The sequence below is a fragment of the Lepidochelys kempii genome, chromosome 4 (genome assembly GCF_965140285.1).
Source record: "Lepidochelys kempii isolate rLepKem1 chromosome 4, rLepKem1.hap1, whole genome shotgun sequence".
In the NCBI taxonomy this organism is placed as follows: Eukaryota; Metazoa; Chordata; order Testudines; family Cheloniidae; genus Lepidochelys; species Lepidochelys kempii.
Window position 1 is genome coordinate 10,270,708 of NC_136383.1, and position 21,970 is coordinate 10,292,677.

The following is a 21,970-nucleotide window of genomic DNA, read 5'->3' on the forward strand; positions in this document are numbered from 1 at the left end:
ACGCAGGACCCAGCCTGACAGATGAAAATGGTAATTGGGTTCCTGCCAGCATTTGGATTTTTCTTCGGGGAGCCATTTGAGGCGTGGTGGTGTCCAGGGCCTCATTTTTCTGGGCGCTGTGCAGGTAAACAATAGGACCGGTCTTGCCCCAAAGATCTTATACATTTAGTTTTGAGGATGGAGGACTCCCTCTTACTCACCAAGAACCTCTGACTGATGACAAATGCCTGCTGCCAAAGGAGTCGCCCATATGCAGGGCCTGCTAATACCTGGAACAAGCACTGAACAGAACAGAAGTTATCCATTGATTTGATATACAAGCAAGTGGCAACTGAGAAATGGGGCCCACAGATGCTTCCCAAGAGTGACCGATGAATTAACGGTGGAGGCAGTGGGTCTGAATACATGGGTTAGAACTCCAATCGAGCTCTTCCGTGGATTCCCTCTGTGGCTTTGGACAATTCACTTGACCTCTGGAAGGGCTGGTCTAGGCACTGTTTTGTACTGATTTAATTATAGCCGTTTCTGGGAAGGCCTGAGGCTTCAGTGCTTTGTTGAACTGGAGCCCCAGGGCCCTTTTCAACCTGCATTGAAGTCAGTGGGAGTCTGCAAGGATTTTTAATGGGGGTTGGAGGAGAGTTGACCTCATGTTTGTTTATCTGTAAATTGTGGCAACTAGTTAATGACCTCCTAGGTGTGCTGGGAGGATTGATCGTGGTTTATATAGGGCGTTGTAGCTGGGAAGCGCTCTATGGGTCTTAAAATATTTTAAAGTGGTGGTAGGGGGGAAACATTTCTGATTTGAGAGAGACAGTGAATTTCTGCGACTAACTAAGTTAGCTTAGGTTAATCACTGACTTTGCTTTGCAAGTCACTGTCGGAAGCGCCGCAGGAGGAGCAAGGAAGAAGAAATGGAAACATTGGAGAAAGATTTGCCTACCAAACAGGAGGATGTCCTAGAGACGGACATTGCATGAAGGTGAGTTAGCATGGGAGGAGGGGATGCAGAAAACTAAGCCCTGTCAATGTCAGGTTTAAACTCCACATGCAGCAACTGGGTTAGGAGTGACTCTGTAAAAACGGCCCTAGGGGCATCTCTCGGTTTGCCCTCCGGTGACTCTGTACCAGAGTTGCTCAGTCTAAAATTAAAAACTAGATACTTTTTAAGAGCCAGTCCTGCCAACCCAAGCTGGGCTGTGAAAATCCAGCGGTGTTCTTTCCAGCTCCTGCCCCGTCCCACATGGGGCTTCTGCAGGCCAGAGTCATCCCTTGGGTTCACCTCTACAGCTCCATTTGGGGGCTGGGGATGGACAGGAAGGGGGGAGGGTGGGGTTGGAACGCAGTGAAAGGTCTGCAGAGGGGTGAGTAGAACTCAGAAGGAACACAGTTCGAACAAGCCAGGTCTTCATGCTGCTGTTAATGCATCTCTCTCTCTCTCTCTCTCTCTTTTAACCTTTACAGGTTACTGAAGGCACCTGCGGGCAGGTTCCACACAGCACAATGTCTTGCTCTATGGGAGAGGGACACAGAAGGGCTATTGCCCAGATAATAAATGCAGATGAATAACAGGTGTTTTTACATTGTTTATTTGTAGCTATGTCTTGTGAAAACAAAGGGCACAAGCACCACTGAAAGTCTTCTCCTAAATCTTTTAGCCTTAATACGTTTTATCAAGTGTAGCTAATGTTTATCAGAATAACTGATAGGTTTTTCGTAGCAAATTAATGAGTTATGGTTCTGGCATATGTAAAGAGTATTTTGTGTCAGGGGTTCCCAGTCCATGTTACTGTTTGATCACATGCCATTGCTTCCGCAGAACTCTGCCTCATTCAGTGCACAGGATGGACTGTGCACTAGGAGAGAAACATGGTTATGTAGTGAAGGAAGCTGTTGTCTGTCGGGCCCCTGCCTCGCTTGTTGCAGTTGAAAGGTGTGTAGTGGATGAGGCAGGAATTACAGGGAGAGAAGGAATGGGCTCCTGGTGAAGGCAGTTGGATGCTGCCCTGGAGAATTGGATTCTAGCCCTTCCTTTGCCACAGAATTCCTATGTGATGCTGGACGAGTCACTTACACCAAAATGCTCAGTTGGCCATGAATTGTGTTTCCTGTTTTCTGGGTGCCCTGTTGGAGATACCTGGGACCAGATTTGCAGAAGTGCTGAGCACTCAGCTCTGCAGCTGAAATTAGTTGGAGTTGTGCTTTCAACATCTCCAACGCTGTATAATGCTAAGTTCTCTGGAAGATCACGTGGTAGGCCTCGCAAACTGGGCACCCAAAGTTAATGGATACTCGATAATGATCTTAATCTCTTTGCCTCGGATCCCCAGCTGTAAAACTGTAGTCCCCGCCCCGAAGCACGGAGGTACTAGAGCACGTCAATTTAACAGCTGTAAGAATTTTTTTTTAACTTGGGCAAAACAAAATTTTTCCTAATCTTGTCATCAGAAACAGCTGAACCATTTTAGCTGAAACTTTCCAAAATAGAAACACCCAGCATGGAAAGTCTCGGACCAAACAGTTAGTCTTACAAAGTTACAAGTAACTGAAAACAATCGTATAAGGGAAAGTATAGGTAGGCATGGCAGTATTAGACTTTTATTTTTGATTTTGACTGGTGGTAATGTTTATTTTTAAGAATATTTTTCCTATTTTTATCTATTTCAGTTTTCAGTTGTGGGAAATTATGGGAAGGCCAGACAATAGGAGGGGCCAGACAATAAATATTTAATCGGTAGACCTTGAGATTCAAAAAGCTAGTTTTATAACCATTAAAGCACACATTGTCAACATCACATGCCAAAATATACAAAGTAAATATCCTTACATTAAACTCTAAGTTCCCAGCAGTGTTTTTCTTTCTTGCCTGTCTGTACATTTAGATGATCATCAATGGATATATTTTTTTCGTCACTTCGTGTGTGTACAAGCCTGGGCGGCGGGTATTGTAGGCAGGGGGAGGCTGTGCCTCCCCAGACAGCCTGGCATGGCCCCGCCCACGCTCCACCAGGCTCTTTCCTGCCTGCCGTTTCCTTCTGTGGCCGAGAGACTGAGCAGGCAGGCTGAAGGTCGTGGTGTGCAAGGCCATGACATGCCGCAAAATCCATCCTCCCAGCGGTGGGATCGCACTGGGGTTGGAGGCACTCCTGCAGTGCTGCCTGCCCGCCCGCCCAGCACTGGAACCATGCTGGGGCCGGGTTGGGGGCGCTCCGGCTGCGCTGCCCACCCAGCGCTGGGGCCGGGCTAGGCCAGGGGCGCATGGCGGGGGACAGGGTAGGGGAGCAGAAGGAGCGGGGCAGAGGGGGCTGGGCTGGTGGCTAGCCTCCCCCAAGGGCGCATTTACCTGCCACCGCCCATGTGTACAAGGAAATCCATGTTTACCCACAGTTACCAACAAAAAATCTCATCCTTCCAAGCTTAAGTATAGGCAGCCGGGATCAAGTCCACCTGTAATTTATTTTAACTTGGCAAGGTCTCATTGATATGAACAGGACGCTTGCCCTTTTGACACATCAGTGGTTGTCTGCATATTGATTCCCACACAGGAATATTGCCTTGAAAAGAGCCAAAATAATGCAGTCGATTGGTGCCCCTATGAAAGTGGCTCATCAACGGAAGAGAATTCTGCTGTTGGACAGTGGTCTGTTGCAGCACTGTAAACTCTCGGGCAAAGAAAATGCGTTTGACGCACGGGTGACCGGCTGCAGCCATAGAGCCGTCTGGTGCAGCTGCGTTCACGCTGGCTTGGAGGAGGGCCTACTGTGCAGCACATTCGAGACCAGCCTCCCAGTAAACACACAGGGCAGCTTCTCCCCAGCACCGTTCCCGTGAAGCGAGTTACCCTGAGGATGAATGGGCGCCATCGCTTTGAAAAGGCGTTCTGTGGAGCCGCTCTCACAGGTCGGACTGAGCTCGTTGGGTTTACATGCACTGTGTGGGGGCTCATCTTCCGGAGGGGGATTTCCCTGCTGTTGTGCACCGAAAGCAGAGCCCGTTAGGAAACGGTGGCATTAACCTCTAGGTCCAGACGCCCTCACCAGGGCCGAGTGCCATACAGGATGGCTTTTATCTCGCCGAGCGGTTTTGGTTTCAGAATGCTTAAAAATAGGTGCCCCGAGGAACTCAGTGGTGAACACGCCCAGAACAACTGTGGGGACCTCTCCCCTGAGGGGAGACAAGTCGGCAGCAGCACCCACACTGCAGCCACCACTTTTAAAGCTTCCAATGCCGCTTTGAGCGTTTGCTAGTGGCCGGTGAGGGTCACCGCGTGCGCACACACGAGCTACAGTACATAGCAGGGCAAAGCTTTCAAGGACGCCCGGTGTCGGTCCACAAAAACAGGAGCTGCCTTTTGCATGCAGTAGGCACCAGAGTAGTAAAAACAGGCTCCCTTTTTTCCATAAAGGGAGGCAGCCTGGCCTAGTGGTTAGAACCCTGGCCTGGGACTCAGGTGACGAGGGTTCTGTTCCCAACTCTGCCACTGGCCTGCTGAGTGACCTCCAGCAAATCACTTCCCTGCCCTGTGCCTCCGTTTCCCCATCAGTAAAATGGGAATAATAATGCTTAATTCCCTTAAAGTGCTTCGAGATCTATGGATGAAAAAAGCTGTATGAGAGGTATTGTTATTCAAGCCAAGGGAAAACTTTACACTGTACATTGTCTAAAGCAGGGGTCTCAAACATGCGGCCCGCGGGGTTATTTTCTGCGGTCCGCCAAGGTCCGCATGCCCCCGCCCCTGCCTAACTCCAGGCGCTTCCCGCTACCAAACAGCTGTTGGCGGGGCTTAGAGCTTTCCAGAAGGGAGGGGGAGGAGCGGGGAGCTGTGTGCTCAGGGGAGGAGGCGGAGAAGAGGCATGACAGGGGCAGGGCCTCATGGAAGGGCTGGAGTGGGGGTGGGGCTGGGCGCAGCGTGGGGGGTTGTGTCAGTGATGCGCCCCTCGGGCCAATGCACTCGTCCTCATGTGGCCCTCGTGGTCATTTGAGTTTGAGACCCCTCGTCTAAAGTAACTTTTTATTTCTGGAGTAACTGTGTATCTGCTAATGCAGCTGAAAACACAGGCTTAAGTCCTTTGCTGAACAGGAGCTTTGCATCCTTGTCCTTTGAGCCGTGTTCAGGAGAGGACATCTGCACGGTTGGGATATTCCTCATGGCCCTGAGCCCAAAGCATAGATGCATTTTAACTTTCAGCAGCCGTGCCTAATAGGTGGTGATACTAGGGCAACATGTGTGTTTAAAATTTGCCTTTATTTTCCCTGTTCTGTGAGCCCGCGCTGCATGTGTGCAGACAGAGTGCCTTGATAGATCTGCTCTAGAGGGTAATGGAAATGGGCAGGTAATTCAAATAGAATGGTAAGCAATAGCGTTTAATAGAGCTTTGTGCTCCCTACTTAGAGAAAAACAGAAGTCTTTACTGACTGAACTCTGCTCTGTAGGATCACAGGCAATACCCTTCTCTTGTTCGTATTTTGCTGCCTGGTGGATCATTCTGTAAGCGGGGGAATAGTCCTGCTATTGTGGGGAACTTTCCTGGCTTCTGCAGTACCCCAGTGAAGTAGGCTAGCGAAAGGATCTGAGTCCTCGCTCCCACTTCCTTTACCCAGTGGCCTCCCTGCCCTTGAGGACTCCCCTTCCGCTCCCCTGTCTGGCAGAGTCCTCATAACTCCAACAAGGCTGCGCCCAGGATTCCTGGGGGGCTCGACCCCCAACCCTGCTGTGGTCACCTAGGACAGGGGCTAGGGTGTCCCCACTCCGGGGTGCTCTCTCTGCACTGGATACTTCCCTGACCCACTGATCGTTACATACAGTTTGAAGCAATTGCAAGTTATTTAATCAACAATTAATTTTAAAAAGAATAAGGGAAAATGGGAAAGGTTAAAGGAAACACATCACCCCGCTCTGTGGCAGGGAACATCACCAACAGCGTCTCTGGAATGCCTGGGCAATTCACAGTCTGTTCCTTGTAAGTCCCAGGCCTCCTGCTCCGGCCCTGGCTGTGCTGCAGGGATGCTGCGGGTTGGACACTCGCTCTGGTGGTGGCCACACGCTCTCAGGCTCTAGGTGGCAGGGCCCTTCTTCCCAGCGTCGCCCCTGCCCTGTCGGGGTTACCAATCCCCCTCCGAATCTGGCCTGCAGAGCCTCCTGGCTGAGGCATCTCCCTGTGCTGGGCCCACTGCCCAGGGTCCCCCCTCGCTCTCCCCAGCTGCTCATGACACCCGGCTCCGGACTGCTCCCGCCCCAGTTCCAGCTCCACTCTGCCTCAGCTCGGCTGCTTCTCTGGCCCCTCTGGCTCTGGTTGCCGCACCTCTGCTCCCAGGGCAAGTCTGCTCTGCAGGCTGCTTCTGTGACTCTGCTCCCAGCACTGTCCTGCTTCGTGGGCTGCTTTTCTGGACCCTCTGGCTCTGGTTGTTGCAGCCCTGCTCCCAGGGCAAGTCTGCTCTCTCTGAGCTATGCCTCTGGCTTTGGGGCTGCAGCTCTGCTCCCAGGACAGGGTCTGCTCTCTGTGGGCTGCTTTTCTGGTCCCTCTGGATCTGGCACAGCTCTGCTCCCCCAGCTCAGGTCGGGCCCCTGCTTCCTCCTTAGCTCGGCCCCACTCTGTCTGACCCAGGCAAATCCAGCTCACACAGAGGACAGGGGTCTCCTGACTCCCTGATTAGCCTGCTCTCCCTGTCATTCAGGCTGACCTGGAGCATTGGCCTCTCCCCATTGTTCCTGGGGGCTGTCAGTCTCAGCGTCCTGATTCCCCATTGACCCTTCCCCCTTTTAGTAGTGGGACCTGGCAACTAAAACACCCCCACTGAATGTTAGTAAGGGGGCAACAGTCCCCTTATGTTAACTAGCATTTTGCGGCTGAGTTTTAGAAGTCTACCAAGGCCTCTCTTCTAGTTGGGAATCTCCGTTCACTCTGCCAAGCTTTTACATGCCTGGAGTATTGCGTCCAGTTTTGGTCCCCCCCACTACAGAAGGGATGTGGACAAATTGGAGAGAGTTCAGCGGAGGCCAACGAAAATGATCAGGGGGCTGGGGCACAGGACTTATGAGGAGAGGCTGAGGGAACTGGGGTTATTTAGTCTACAGAAGAGAAGAGTGCGGGGGGATTTGATAGCAGCCTTCAAGTACCTGAGGTTCCAAAGGGGATGGAGCTCGGCTGTTCTCAACGGTGGCAGATGACAGAACAAGGAGTAATGGTCTCAAGTTGCAGTGGGGAGGTCTAGGTTGGATATTAGGAAACACGATTTCACGAGGAGGGTGATGAAGCACGGGAATGGGTTACCTAGGGAGTGGTGGAATCTCCATCCTTAGAGGTTTTTAAGGCCCAGCTTGACAAAGCCTTGGCTGGGATGATTTGGTGCAGGCGTGGGCAAACTTTTTGGCCCGAGGGCCACATTGGGGTGCGAAATTGCATGGAGGGCCAGGTAGGGAAGGCTGTGCCTCCCCAAACAGCCTGGCCCCCGCCCCCTATCTTCCCCCTCCCACTTCGCGCCCCCGACTGTCCCTCTCAGAAGCCCTGACCCATCTAATGCCCCCTGCTCCTTGTCCCCTGAGCACCCCTCCTGGGACCCCCTCCCCTAACCACCCCCCTGGGACTCCCACGCCTATCCAACACCTCCCTCCCCCCAGAAGCTCTGCCCTATCCGACTGCCCCCCGGGATCCCTTGCCTCTTATCCACCCCCTCCGCCCCACCCCCTTACCATGCCGCTCAGAGCGGCAGGAGCTCGCAGCTGCACGGCCTGGCCGGAGCCAGCCTCGCCGCCCAGAGCACTGGCAGCGCTGCAAGGTGAGGCTGTGGGGGAGGGAGGACAGCGGGGGAAGGCTGGGGGCTAGCCTCCTCGGGTGGGAGCTCAAGGGCCGGGCGGGACAGTCCCGCAGGCTGGATGTGGCCTGTGGGCCATAGTTTTCCCACTTCTGATTTAGTGGGTGTTGGTCCTGCTTTGAGCAGGGGGTTGGACTAGGTGACCTCCTGAGGTCTCTTCCAACTCTGATCTTCTATGGGTCTATGCGCAAATGCACCAAAGCCTGTTTTGTAAGAACGCTGTGATCGCTACAGCGAAACCTTTCCTGGTGCTAGCACGGAAAGCGTTACCGGCTGCTAACGTGCTGTTTGGACGTCCTGTCTGGCAAATCTCATGTGTTCTAACTGTCAGCACCACTTAGCCCAAAGGAAAGCGGTACGTCCTTTGTTCAGTGCCTTCTTGCCTTGAAGGCTGGAACTGTGGAAGAGGAACAAGTTCATCTTCAAATCTCTATATTAGGAAAGTAAAGCTTTAAGTGCAGTATTACAGTTTATCTTAACAGGTAAATTATACTGGAGTCCATCAGCGATTGGGCAGTTCAGATTGTTTACCTCTGTGTGGAGTCTGCTTTAAATATCAGCGTCATGTAGTCACTGTAGAAGAACAAAGATGTACGTAATAGTCTATGCTAATTTAAATAGCATGTTGGTATCCTGGTCTTATGCAAGATTTATATTAAAGTGGGGGGGGAATGAACCTGCATCCCTCCCCCCAGTTCTTTAAACATTAGTTTTTCTCTTCAGCACCTTGTGTAAAAGCGTGAGCTATTTGATACGTGCTTGGAGCAGACAAGCAGGGCCCTTACAAGCAGTTGCTTATAAATGAACTGAGTGTGCTAGTTAGTGAAGGGGCTTTGAAGAGTGACTGACTGTATGCTCACGTTTAAACTTACCTGTTTTAGGAAAAACACAAAGGGCAGAAATCTCATGTTTTAAAACACTTTCCAAATATATGTACCGCTGTGGAACTCTTTGAATACCCCTGTCTCTAGCACAATCGCATAACACCTAAATGAGTGTTGTTTGCATATGGAGCCAGGAACCCTGCCTGTTCAATCCAGGGTCTGAAATCACTTTGACTGCCTCATCTTGTGGGCTGCAATCAGCTTTAGGGAAGGAGGGGGGCCCCTAATCTGAAGATTCCAGAAAGCAGCTGTGGTTAATCTCACCTGGATGAATGGAAGAAATCCGTCCTGAACACCCACTTCTAAAGCAGACTTTGGCTTTCTGTTAAATTCAATAGCTATGTCTAACAGGGTCATTTTTGCGCAAAGGATGGTGTATGTGAGCAGCTGCCTCATTATAAACCCGAGTTTGTTTTTAAAGGTACTCCTGTGCCTGTCGGGTAAAGCCATTTTTCTTCTGTCCCAGACCAACGCCCCCACGTTCATTTGGTGGTGGAAGAGGTGTCATCACAATACCATCTTCATCATATCAGCTCTGACAAGTTCAAAGAATGCACACAATACAATCAGCACTAAATGCAGATTTATGTACCATCCTCTTACATATACTCTTAAGTAGATTGCTTAGGTAAAACCTTTATTGAATTTAACTCAACAGGAGGGGATTCAGCCAGTCCTGGTGGCTTAACTGAGTCATTGCTGCAAAATATACCTGAAACGCCCCGAATGGCCCACTGATTACATTCCATTTCAGAGCAACAATACAGGAATATGTATAGGTTGGCATCCTTTGGTACATGGTTAGGAAGAAGAAAACTCAAACAAAGATCTGTTTAAACAGGTCTCTTCTTAAGGTAGGAAAATGGGCCATTCTCTGTAAAGCAATTAGTTAACTGGCACAGCTGTGGGAGTGGTAATTGCAATAGGCAAGGTAAGTGACTGAACTGGTGCTGCTCATGGCTTGGCTTATCTTCACTTGCAGCTGGAGCATGGTTCACTAGCTATTGCTGACCTGGTATGTACAGGTTGGGGTTTCATATTGGTGCAATCAAGGCCCAAATTTAGAGGAACTAAGAAGAAGAAACCCCCAAGACTTGCACCGTTTGTGCTATTCATTTGGGGGAAAACTTCCATTGTTTGTTTCTCAATCACTGGCAATAGCAGTGATGGAAGCGCTAGTGTCCTTGTTCCTGGTGAGTTTAGCTCCTATTGCTGAGGATAGCTGCAGCTCAGTTTGGTTTATTGTGCAAAGTACTTTCACAGAAATGTGGGGCATTCCTGATCTATCGTGCACAGAAATACAAAATGCTACACACGAAGTAAGGTTATGAGGGAACCTGTTGTGCTGTAGAGATCCTTTGGGGTAATACATACACGCACAGGGCAGGCACCGTTAAATTTGCCATTTCCTGATTCTCAGGGGTGCTTCCCTATGTAACCTTAAGTTGTTAGTTGTTTCCCCTGTGGGATATTTTAAAATCATTTTTGTCATGTTTTGCACTGCAACAAGTGATTCCATTACGCAGCCTGATCCAGCACAGAGAGATTCCATCTGAGCAGACTCCACTACAAGCCTGGGTGTATTTTTTTTCCTCCATGCATTTAACAAATCTTCAAGGGGCTGTTGAGTTTATGCTACTAGAGTTTCCCAGGCTTAAATTCTGTGTATATGTTCTTAGGTAAGCAGTTCAAGGCTGCTTAAAAGAACTTACTTTGTGCCCCATGCTTAATCCATTCTTCTGAGCGGTCTGCAATAAACAATGTGTCATTTCTTCAGACAGAAGAATGTCTGCTGTAACATCTCTTACTTCCCTTTGCTTCAGGCACCCTCAGTCTCTTTTCTAACAGCCGTAGAAAGCTCCATGACATAAATTCAGGGTTTGGTGGAAAGCCTGGCAAGTAAGGCCCATATTGTGTCACTCCAGTGCTGACGACTTGTCAGTGGGCTTGACATCCAAATGTTGGAGCCTCTCCCAGGTTTGGGGCTGGGTTCTGAGCCACCACTGCTGGCTCTAGCTCTGCCTTTGCAGTGGTGGATGGAGAGAACTGCTGTGTGCTAGCTCTCCGGAAAACCTTATTTTGCCCTGATTGGGGATGGTGATGCCCTCTCATGAATTCAAAAGCAGGTCTGCAGCCCTTGCCTGGCCCAGTTTTCGAGGTTGCCCTCAGGTGATGTGGGCCTCTTAATTCTGTCTCCTTTGCCTCTTCCCACAGCCCTTCTTCATAGTAATGTGGTGCCAGAGAACAATTTCTTCTGGCCAGTGCCTTCCTTCCAGAGTCTCAACATCCTTCCTCGGGACTGGACACTGTTACTTTAGTGTTATTGACTATTACCTTACTTCTCCAGTGGGCCCACTGGTTTAAATGGGGCTACTTAGAGTAACATGATACTCACAATAAGAGATATTTAATCTAGCTCCGCATGCAGGAGCCTTTGTAATCAGCACCTCAGGTATCAGTTGGGTAAATCTCAGGTTCAAGACCTGTAGTGTTAAAGAACCTGGTGTATAGTCCATAATCTAAGTGTCTAATCTCCGGCACCAGGCCGTCATGAAGTTGTAATTACAAATGATGACTGAGTGAGGCATATAATAAAAAAGAATGTTGTCCCTAATTCTTTACCTGGGGCATGTTATTTACACTCTGCATGAGGCACTGGGCGCTCCGTTGATGGAGCAAGAATGGAAAATAAGAATGGCAGTATCCATCTATTTCTTACCAAAGGAAAACGCAGCCAGGATTATGCCAGTTGACAACACTCATTAGTGAGGCTGCTGCAGAATCTCCTTCCTAAATTAGGAGTGAGTGTGGCAAATGTACCATCTGAAAAATGCCTAGAAGTCCTATTGCCATGCTAGGTCACCTTTGGCCGCTCTCTCCAGCTTGTCACTGGGAAGAGTACAGTAATATTGACATTGGGGTGCTACTGTGAGGAAAACCTTTTCCTCAGGATTCTCACGAAGTGGTGAGCTTCCCTCTTTCATTTCATTTCATTATTTCTTCACCCCATTAATGCTGTAATGACTAAATCCTAAAGCAAGATCTGACTCTAGAATGTGGATTTATATTTCTGTATGTGGCCTGGGGAGGTGCCCCAAACCTAGCACCTGGCCCACAGCACTGAAAAGCTTGGACCACCCTGAATGGACATCAATTGCTGCAGGTTATTAGATGTGAATAAATTGCTTGTAACCACCCGAACACCAATCGCTGTGTTTATAATCTATAATGGACACTCTTCATGCCTGTAACATGCTGATAAAATTTGCTAACCCTTTATATTAAGGTTCTGCTTCTGTATAGTTCATAAAGTATAATTCATGGTTCATTACAATAAGTATGAAGAAAAACAGTAGGGTTAATATTCTGGCCCCAAGGCCTTATTTGTTATAAATAATATTTAGAACACAGTGTCTAGTTAGAGGGCCGGTCAGCAGTTTGGACTGAAAGTGGCTTGTCATGTTCCCAGTAACCAAGGTGTCCCTTCAAATGATCAGTCTCGTTTTAGGCAAGGCATTTCTTCCAAATTACTGGCTTAAGTTTGCAAGAGAGAATGGCTTTGGGCGTCTAACTTGAAACTGTCAGAAGGAGATGAGCACCCGCCCTCTGAAAGTCAGCCCCCAGCCAGGTGCAGGACATTTGGCACGCTTTAAGGCACTGGTAGCTACCCTTATGCATCAGGCCGCTGCAGCTGCCAAAAGGACAGTCGAGCTGGGCCATGGGCTTCCCTTTAAAAGAGGATCACAGCACTGAAGTTTTTTCTCAGAGCAAGATGTTAGAGTTGCCACCTAGTGGCCAGATTGGCACCTCACGCTGTGCACTATTTTTGTAGCAAGGTGTCATGCAGCAGGAGTAAGGATGGCAGAATCTAGCCTAAGGGCCAGTAATGAAACCTATTTTAAAAATATTTTGTATCATGCCTGTTTGAGAAATGTGACGTAAATGCTTGATTCGGGTTTTATTAATCAGTGGTCACTGTTTAAATCACTAACAGTGTTTCTATTACACTCCTCCAGCAAGTCTCAGATTGCTGTGTCTGATCATATTGCATGAATCAACCTCATTATTCGACCCTACCTTCATTTAGTTTCTGTAGCCTCCATACCTGGGGTTCTGATACGGAGTCATGTCCTCCTGAAGTGCCATCTAGTTGTTCATTCATGATAAGACACTGCTTTGATACTTTGGATGAAAGAAGGCCTCAATCCAGCAAAAATTGACCTTCATGCAAGCGCGTGGTCCTGCTGCCTGTAATAGAGTACTCACACTTTGTAGCAGGGGGCCTACTATTGTTCCCACTACCACTTAAAATTTCACCATGCAGCCCCCCTAGGGGTAGCGTAGCTTGGCAACCAACATTTTAACCAGTGTTGTCCAAGCACGCTCAGAGCAGGTGGAGATAGCAGTGGTCTACACACCAGCAACACTCTACATGGAGCACTCCCGCTCCTGCTACACGTGAGTAGGAAGCTGTAAGGAGAGCAAAAGTGTAGACAAGGCCTAAACAAACACAGGGATTTTTTTGAGTGCATTCCCTGAGCCTTCACTCTTGTTGAGACGCATGACAAAGAAGTGGAATCAGTCCTGTAACTGCAGGTTCTACAGTATTCTAGTCTCTAGTTCTATGTATTTTTTTTCTTTTCATACTAAGATGGGAGTCTGTTTTGCACGTGTATGGCTCATAGGCTGTGAAGGGCCCTGTAGAACTATGGCTCAGTAGAAGTATAGTTTATGGACCCCATAACACTGCAGAAATGAAAATCTAGCCTGGATATAGACCTGACTGTCTCATACCACTTAGTTCAGACAATAACCAAATGATGAGGCCATTTTTTTTAATAAAACGTTTCCTGAGGGGGGGAGGGGGAGTAATGGATCCTCTTTCTTAAATGACATGGACTAATGACTCACAGCCTGAGGTTGATAGTGAGGTGGACGGAGGTTGAAAATATAATTGTGGTACTTGGCTTTGGCTCTTAAAATTCTTAGTTGATGGAAGCGGGGACAGCATCAGGCTATTAATATTTCTAAATGCAGCTCGTGATTCACTGGAAATTGTAAGAGGCTCTGGAATGCTCCGGCTTCATTGGGGGGGGGCGAAATGCCAGCTCATGCAGTGGAATGTCCAACAGATCCCTAGTGCGGCTGCTGGGAATGGCAAATTTACATCCTAAGATGTTGTTGCAAATGTTCCCTATTGTTAGCATCATAGTAGCACCTGGAGACCCCAACTGAGATCAAGTGCAAGGTGCTGTACAGACTCCCAATAAGAGAACGTCCCTCTCCCGAAGAGTTCAGTCTAAAGAAGCCAGTGGATGCAATTATTGGCAGCTTTGGCTCAGAGCCCTGAATCCAACAGCCTGCTCCCAGCACAGTGGCCTGACGCTGGCTCCCACCAGCCAGCTTACTCTTGGCAGGGTGACACCAGCAGCCCTTCCAGTCCCAGGTCTCCCCAAAACTGCCTCTTCTGCAGTGGTCAGGCCCTCACTGGGCCCTCACAGAAGCTCTCAAGTTCACTGCCCTTACAGAGACAGAGCACACCCACCAACCTGGCTGAAGACCCACCCTTCAATTTAATAGGCTGCACTGAGGTGAGTTGGTAATAAAACAAGATTAAGTTTACTATCAAGACCAGAGGTTGACGTGATCACCAGTAGGAGTGAAAGAGAGAGGAAAGATTACAAACCAGACACGCTTTCTAGTGATTAAAATGTAATTCTAACAAGTTACAATCTTTGTCTCCATGTTTCCTTACTTGCATTGAGTTCTCAGCATCCTCTGTCCTCCAGACCAGAGGACCCAACGATCCTAGGCTCGAAGGGTGCTGTACTCTTTTTGTCCCCTCACTGACGGATCCCCAAATGGCTTTTTGCTTGTCTTTATAGGCCCCAAAATTCATTGTCTCTCTCTCCAAGAGGCCAGATGATGTCTTGCTGTTCTTCCCTTTGTGTTGATTTCCCATCCCCCTGCTGATCATTCTGTATATAGGGCTTCCATTTTTAGGATTCCATAGTGCTTAAATTACATTGAAGACAGGTAGCTAGCTACCTTCCCTCCTGTCGGGGAGAAAACCTGTTTCTCCTTTTGTTTGGGCACAGACTTCAAAACCTTAATATCAGCGAGCCTCCATAATGCCTCATATAGCATTTAATACGTACATTTCACAATGGTACTGATCACTCGTGTGGCACCAGCTTGCGTAAGCGACATTACTCAATACATGTTTATAGTACAGTAGTAGTATATGCCATCAGTTGATTCAATCGGACATTCTTTGAGGTTCACCTCTTAGAATTTTTTGTGCATGTCAAAGTAGTGGATAAAAGGAGAACCAGATGCTCTAATTAATTAGGATTTCCAAAGGGGGTCTGCCTGAGTCCCTTAAAAAGGGCTACTGAAAAAACTAAAGCTATGTCTTCACTGGCAAAAATTTTGGTTTCTACCATGGGATCACTAACTCTCTAGTGCTGACGTTGCCAAGCTGCCTTGTGTCAAAAACGACACGTGCTGTGTGTCCATTTAGGATTTTACAATGAGGTAACTTTGTGCTGTGTTTCTCACCATTCCCCCACACCTTTTGGGTTAGTGAAGACCAAGCCTAAATAGTCATGGTGAGCGAGGCCAAAATATTGTCCTGGATCAGAAACTGGTTGAAGCAGAAAAGCTCATCAATAAAGAGTCAATTTGTATCCTAGCACAAGTTCAAGTGTGGTTACCATGAGGGTCTATGCTAGGACTGTGTTTTGTTTAATATACTGAATGACTTGGAAGGGGGAGGTGGGGTGATGATTGCAGTGGTGAAATATGCAGATGATGAACCTAACTAAATGTGCTGCGACCTCGTTAGACTCAGCAATTTCAGAGTGACCTAACCAAGGTAGTGAATGGGCAACGGGATGGTGCGTAAAGTTCTGTGCTGACAAATGCAAAGTAATGCACGCTGGAGGGAATTATGTGAGCTACTTCTACACTAGGCTAGATTCTGAGTTAACTGTAACCACCTGGGGCTGGGGATCTCTGTGGGCAGCTCCACAGATGCTTTTCCACAATTTGCAGCAACAGTCCAAAAAAAAAAAAAAAAAAAAAAGAAAGCAAACAAATTATTGGATGTATATAGGATGGGATGACGAGAACCGAAATTATACAAACCAATAGCCTGCCTTCATTTGGAAAATGGGTGACTAGAACAGATCATAGTAACAGGTACTGTCTTCAAGGTCAGAGGAGGAAGCTTTGGAGGCCAGTTATCCTAGTCCACATGTCCCAGGGAAACAGAGGAAGGCTGGAAAAATAATTGAAACAGTCTGGGAGAGAGGAAGACGGTCCTGGGGCATGGTTAGGGCCAGATCCTCAAAGCCATATAGGCTTCTAACTTTGATTTCAATGGGAGTTAAGCTCCTAAATACTATTTGAGGTTCTGGACCTTATGGTCCAAGTGACTATTGTTCCTCTAAGTGCCTGGGACTGTTTAGAGTGGGTGAGGCAAGGGTCCCCTCTTTCCCAGCCAGCACAGACAGGTGTGGGAGGTTATTAGACTCATCTGGGGAGGATCAAGAGGGTGGTTGGCTGGGAAGCTGATTCAAAAGGAGGTTCTGAGGCCAAGCCAGGAGGAATGCAGTGGAAGGAGTGAGCTGACAGGAGGACTCTGCTAGGATGCAGTCATTAGCAGGCAGGTTGTGGAAATGCTGATCTAAAGGGGGTGAGTTTCTAGGCTGGAGAGGCCATACTTAAAGGACACAGTCCTAGCAGGAGGGTTGTGGAAACCCTGAACAAAAGGGGAGGGTTTGCAGGTGAGGGAGGACAGTACTTGAACCACACAGTCCTAGGAAGGAGGGCTGTGGAAAGCCTGAACCTGGGGTGGATGAAAGGGGGCTCACTTTGGGACCTACCCTATGGTGAATACATTATACCTCAAGAGAGGGGGAATATTGTTGTAAAGACTCTGAGTGGGTCATTTCCAGAAACCTGGCAGGGAAATTGAGGCAGGGTGTCTGCGGGGCCATCCCAGGCCATGATGGGGCACTTGGGAGCAGCACTCCTCTTCAGCACCCATCTCAAAACCATGCAGAAACAGGGTGTTCAGGGTTTTTGGGCGGCACTGTGGTAACTATAAATAATAGTAAATATGGGCAATGAGTGATTAGGGGAGTGGAAGCACACTTGTGAAAAGACAGTGCTTACTTTAGAGGTGACACGTTGGAGAGGTATGCAAAATAATGACTGGTGTGGAGAAAGTAGATGAGGGACTCTGTCACCCTGTCGCAGAAGAAGGGGACATTCAGTGGAACTGAAAGGTGGCAGATTTGAAATGATCCTAAGAAACCCTTTCACATGACGAACAATTAGCTTTTGGAGCTCACTATCCCGAAGTATTATTGGGCCAAGAGCTTAGCAGCCTTCAACTGGAGGATCAGCTGTTTATGTAAATAACTACTGGCTCTCCTAGAAGGGATGTAATATAACCTCTCTTGTCCCTGCCAACCTCTCCTAGTGGGGGTTTAGGAGGAAGCTTTCCCAGGTTATCCCTTAACTGTCTACTGCACTTTCTGAAACATCTGGTACATGTCACTGCTGGAATTGGCCTATGTGAGTGGGATCATTAATCTGGTGTATTGTGGCAACTCCTTTGTTATGTTTGGTCATGTGACAATCATTCCTCCATTAGCTGTGGTTTACGAGAGCTGCATACAGGGTGTGTGCACTCCACAGCTAGATGTGTAGGGTGAATCTTCGCTGCACAGAGAACTTGGGTGGTCAGCACCCAGTTGAGAGCTGCCGTACTGGAGTTGCTGGGTTCTCACGGGTGCTGCGCTCCCCCGGGTGTGCTGCTGGGGCATCTGGGGGCATAGCTCGTGGCGCTTTGTGTTGTGGTAAGCTGAGTTGTCCTTGGGAAAGATTCACAGAGATTGTGGGAGAACTTGTCTGTCCTCCTAGGTGCACAGTAGGGCTTGTGGGAGGGTGTGACTGAATGCACCCCTATATTCCCATCCTACACCCTAGTGTAGTAATATCTGTGCAAAATATGCCTTGTGAGGAATCACCTGAAAGCTAATAACTCGCTCGCCAATAATGTCCTGATGAAATGTATGAAGCAACATTATCTGTAATGTTATGAATTCCCTCTGTATGTTATTGGTAGCACAGGTTCAAACCCACATAGCCCTGGTTAGGCAGGAGGGGTTATGCAGGTCTGTCTTCAACAAAGGAGCGTGTGTCTGCCTAAATTTACAAACAAGGTCCTTGAGACAGCGAGATAGAGACAAGGCAAATCCACATTTAGGTGTACACAGGGGAGAAGAAAAAGAGCATGGGGGAACCTTTGCCCCCAGATTCCATGTTGCTTTCTTTCCTGAATAAACTTTGCTTTGAAGGGTAATCCTCAGAAGGATCCACTTTAAAGGGGGACTGGAGTATAAAAGTGAAAGGCAAAAACACCCCAGGTATTTCTCTTTCACTGAAGATGAAGGAACCAGACTTTGGGAGGCATCCTGGCCTGATTTCAGAGTAGCAGTCGTGTTAGTCTGTATTCGCAAAAAGAAAGGGAGTACTAGTGGCACCTTAGAGACTAACCAATTTATTTGAGCATAAGCTTTCGTGAGCTACAGAGAATTTGGTCAGCGCTGTTGATGGGAACATGTGGTAAGGATTTTACCTTGAACCAAGTCCAGTTTAAGTTCTAGTTACTAGAAAGCATTTTATCTTTTTCTCTTGTAACCATTTCTGACTTTAATACTTTCTACTTGTACACACTTAAGACCTATCTCTTTGTAGTTAAATGAACTTGTTTTATTCATTAATCAAAACTAATCCGATGTGGTGTGTAAACTGAATTGTTCGGTAGCTCCAATTAAAGTAGCAAGTTGTTGTATATTGACCTCTAATATCTGTACCGTCCAGGAGAGGGCTCAGCAGTGTAGGACACATTTGTGGGGAATGGGTTGGGGTCACCCTGCAGGTGGTAAGCAAGGCTGCTGGAGACTGGACTGTGGCTGGCAGGTTGTGGTTATACACTCAAGGTGTGACCTGCATGCTGGCAGGCTGTTTGTGAGTGGCCCAGGTTGGGAAGTACAGCAGCAAAGCATTGCAAGGCACCCATGGTTGCAGGCCAGGTGGTAACCCAACCCCTCTGGAGTCTGGACTGCACCCCAGAATGTAATAGAGGGTTTTGGAGGAATATCCGCACTCGAGTGGGTGAGCCTACTTCCTCACTGCAAAGTTTACCCCGAGTGAAATGGGAACCTGGTCTCTAACTTGCCCCCCACCTGGTGCCTAAAGCCAGGTAAGAGCCTGACTTCACATTGCAGTGAAGGCAGACCCCTGAAGCCTGATTTGGGGGGTTCTGAATACCCACAGCTCCCACTGAAGTCAGTGATCACTGGTGGGGCAGGGGGCCGTAACATGAGACCCTTGGTGTCTGTCCCCATTAAAATCAATGGTAAGAGCTCTTTCAGCTGACCTTAGCAGAAGCAGGCCTTTAGAACTCGCCCGTTGCAGCCTTCTCCTCCTGGCATTTGGTGTAGGCGAGTATGATGCTATGTAGGGTTGCCAGGTATCCAGGTTTCGACTGGAACACCCGGTCAAAAAGGGGCCCTGGCGGCTCTGGTCAGCACCGCTGATTGGACCATTAAATGTCCGGTCAGAGGTGCTGCAGGGCTAAGGCAGGCTAGTCCCTACCTGTCCTGGCACCGCACTGCATCCCAGAAGTGGCCAGCAGGTCCGGCTTCTAGGCAGGAGGTCCGAGGGGCTCTGCATGCTGCCCCTGCCCTGAGCACTGGCTCCATACTCCCGTTGGCCAATGGGAGCTGGGGGGGGCGGGGTGGCGCCTGTGGGCAAGAGGAGTGCTGACTGGGAGCTGCCCGAGGTAAGCCCATACCTGAACCTTGAGCCCCAGCCCTGAGCCCCCCGAAACCTGGAGTCCCCTCCTGCACCCTAAACCCCTGCCTCAACCTGGAGCCCCCTTCTGCACTCCGAATCCCTCGGCCTCATCCCCCCCAGCCCAGAGCCAGTACCCCCTCCCACACCCGAACCCCCTGCCTAAACCCAGTCCCCTCCCACGTTCCGAGTCCCTTAGTCCCAGTCTGGAGCCCCCTCCTGCACCCCAACTCCCTGCCCCAACCCAGAGCACCCTCCCACACCCTGGACATCTTGTTGCTGGAGCCGGCACCCCAACCTCCTCCTCCCCCAGCCCAGTGAAAGTGAGTGAGGGTGGGGGAGAGCGAGCCACTGAGGGAGGGGGAATGTAGTGAATGCGGGGCGGGGCCTCGGGAAAGGGCGGGCCTAGGGTGTTCAGTTTTGTGCGATTAGAAAGTTTACAATAATGCTACCCAGAGTACCCTGGCCTGTGAGGCCCCTTGCTACCCCAGGCCCTGGGTGTACAACAACACAAGCCCTCCCCTCTAGGCCTTGCAGGCCCCGTTGTCTCTACAGGCTAACTCTGGGTGTCTCCCTGGAGTGTCAAGCCTCTGGTCCCCTGGAGACTCTTGGTATTCACAGGTTTATGCTTCCAAAGAAACAGTACACCCCAGCTTACCAGTTCCACCTCAGATCACTGCTCTGCTGAACACACAGCACTTGGACATGTTTATAGTAAAATCAGCTATAAGGTTATTTCTCAGAGAACTGAGATTCAAGTAGAAGTGCTGGAAACAAATGGTTCCATATAAAATTAAATCAACACATGTTCTAGAATCTGGACTTAATTAACTAGTTTATCTCACGTCTGGTAGAGTATTGTTTGCTCCAAATCCTTGACGTACAGTACAGCCAGGCTGGCTGTGATCCTCCTTTCATAAGACAAGCCTGCTGTCAGCTTGCCTTCACGGTGTAGGATTCATCGTGTCACGTGGCACTCCAAGATAGACCAGTACCTTGTCTTTACTCATAAACAGGCCACCCCCTGCTGTTAGTTTCATCCTGTGAATTGCCTTTTGTGTGAGGTTCCTCCCCCCCCCCCCCCCCAGTATCTTTTGTCTGCGGCTCAATATGCAAGTAAGCATACAGTGTGAGGTATGCAATGCACCAATGACCAGACACGTCTGTTTCCTCCTGCCTCAAAGGAACACATCGCCTCCCAGTGACTTGCCTTAGCTCCAAGAACTTATGAACATAATTTTAGGTATAGATACATAATGCCTTTAAATATTATCTGTATATATGTTTTACGACGATGATGACCAGTGGGCTATTGGCTCTAAGTAGAGACTTCACATGCCACCTTTTTGTGCTATTCTGCACAGAGCTGACCTAGAGGATTCCAGTAAAATGCTATGCACCCCTTATGGCCTCTAGTACCAATTGTTGGGAGGTCGCTGGGTCACAGTGAGTTATGCAGCTGTAGTTGAAAGCTTGCTTGAAGAAGCGTGTGCATGCTACGCTCTTAGGTGCCAGGAGTGGGCCTAACTCTTCACTCTTACTCTCATGAGTAGTGTTATCAATGGAGGGCTGCAGGTTTGGGCCCAGAAGTTGTACATCAGCCAATTGCTGCATTCTCCTCGTCAACGCATGTGCACGTAGGGAACATGTCACTTTTATTAGCAGTGTTCACACTGCACCTATGGCTGTCTAACAACTGCTCACCTCATTGAGCAGCTGCCTCCTTGGTTTGCATCATGATCAGAAATCCAGATCAGGTGAGAGCAGTGTCCTCTCTACCCCAGCCTCTTGTACTGGGGACACACACGTTTGAATTCTCTTCTATGCACCCACCCACGGGCGCTTAGGGGAGGATCTATCCATCCCTTAGGGGAGGATCTATAAATGAAGATTCCTTATGTCCTAATAAGGAGGAGAGGATGGAAGCTAATACAATACAGGTGGGGTCTGATGACAAACAGTCAAATGAAGAAAAGTCCTATTCAATTACATCATGTAATGGCAGGCAGCTAAACAGTGACAAGTTTTTAAAGTGCTTATATACCAATGCTAGAAGTCTAAATAATAAGATGGGTGATTGTATTAAATGACGATATTGATAGAATAGGCATCACAGAAACTTGGTGGAATGAGGATAATCAATGCGACATGGTAATACCAGGGTACGAAATATATCGGAAAGATAGAACAGGTCATGCTGGTGGGGGAGTGGCACTATATGTGAAAAGAAGCATAGACTCAAATGAAGCAAAAATCTTAAATGAACCAAGCTGTAGCATAGAATTGCTATGGATAGCAATTCCATGCTTGAATAATAAGAATATAGCAGTAGGGATATATTACTAACCACCTGACCAGGATGGTGATTGTGACCGTGAAATGCTCAGGGAAATTAGAGAGGCTAT

General features: G+C 48.6%; 1 protein-coding gene across 1 annotated transcript in view; it reads left to right on the top strand.

Moving 5' to 3' along the window:
• BTC (betacellulin) overlaps positions 1–2,846 on the top strand; it is a 30,851-nt gene extending 28,005 nt beyond the window's left edge. Inside the window, exons 5-6 of the mRNA XM_073340009.2 lie at positions 872–979; positions 1,462–2,846. Coding sequence (XP_073196110.1) covers positions 872–977 — 106 coding nt within the window. The 3' untranslated portion in view covers positions 978–979; positions 1,462–2,846. The remainder of the gene's footprint in view (positions 1–871; positions 980–1,461) is intronic.
• Positions 2,847–21,970: the final 19,124 nt, after the last annotated feature.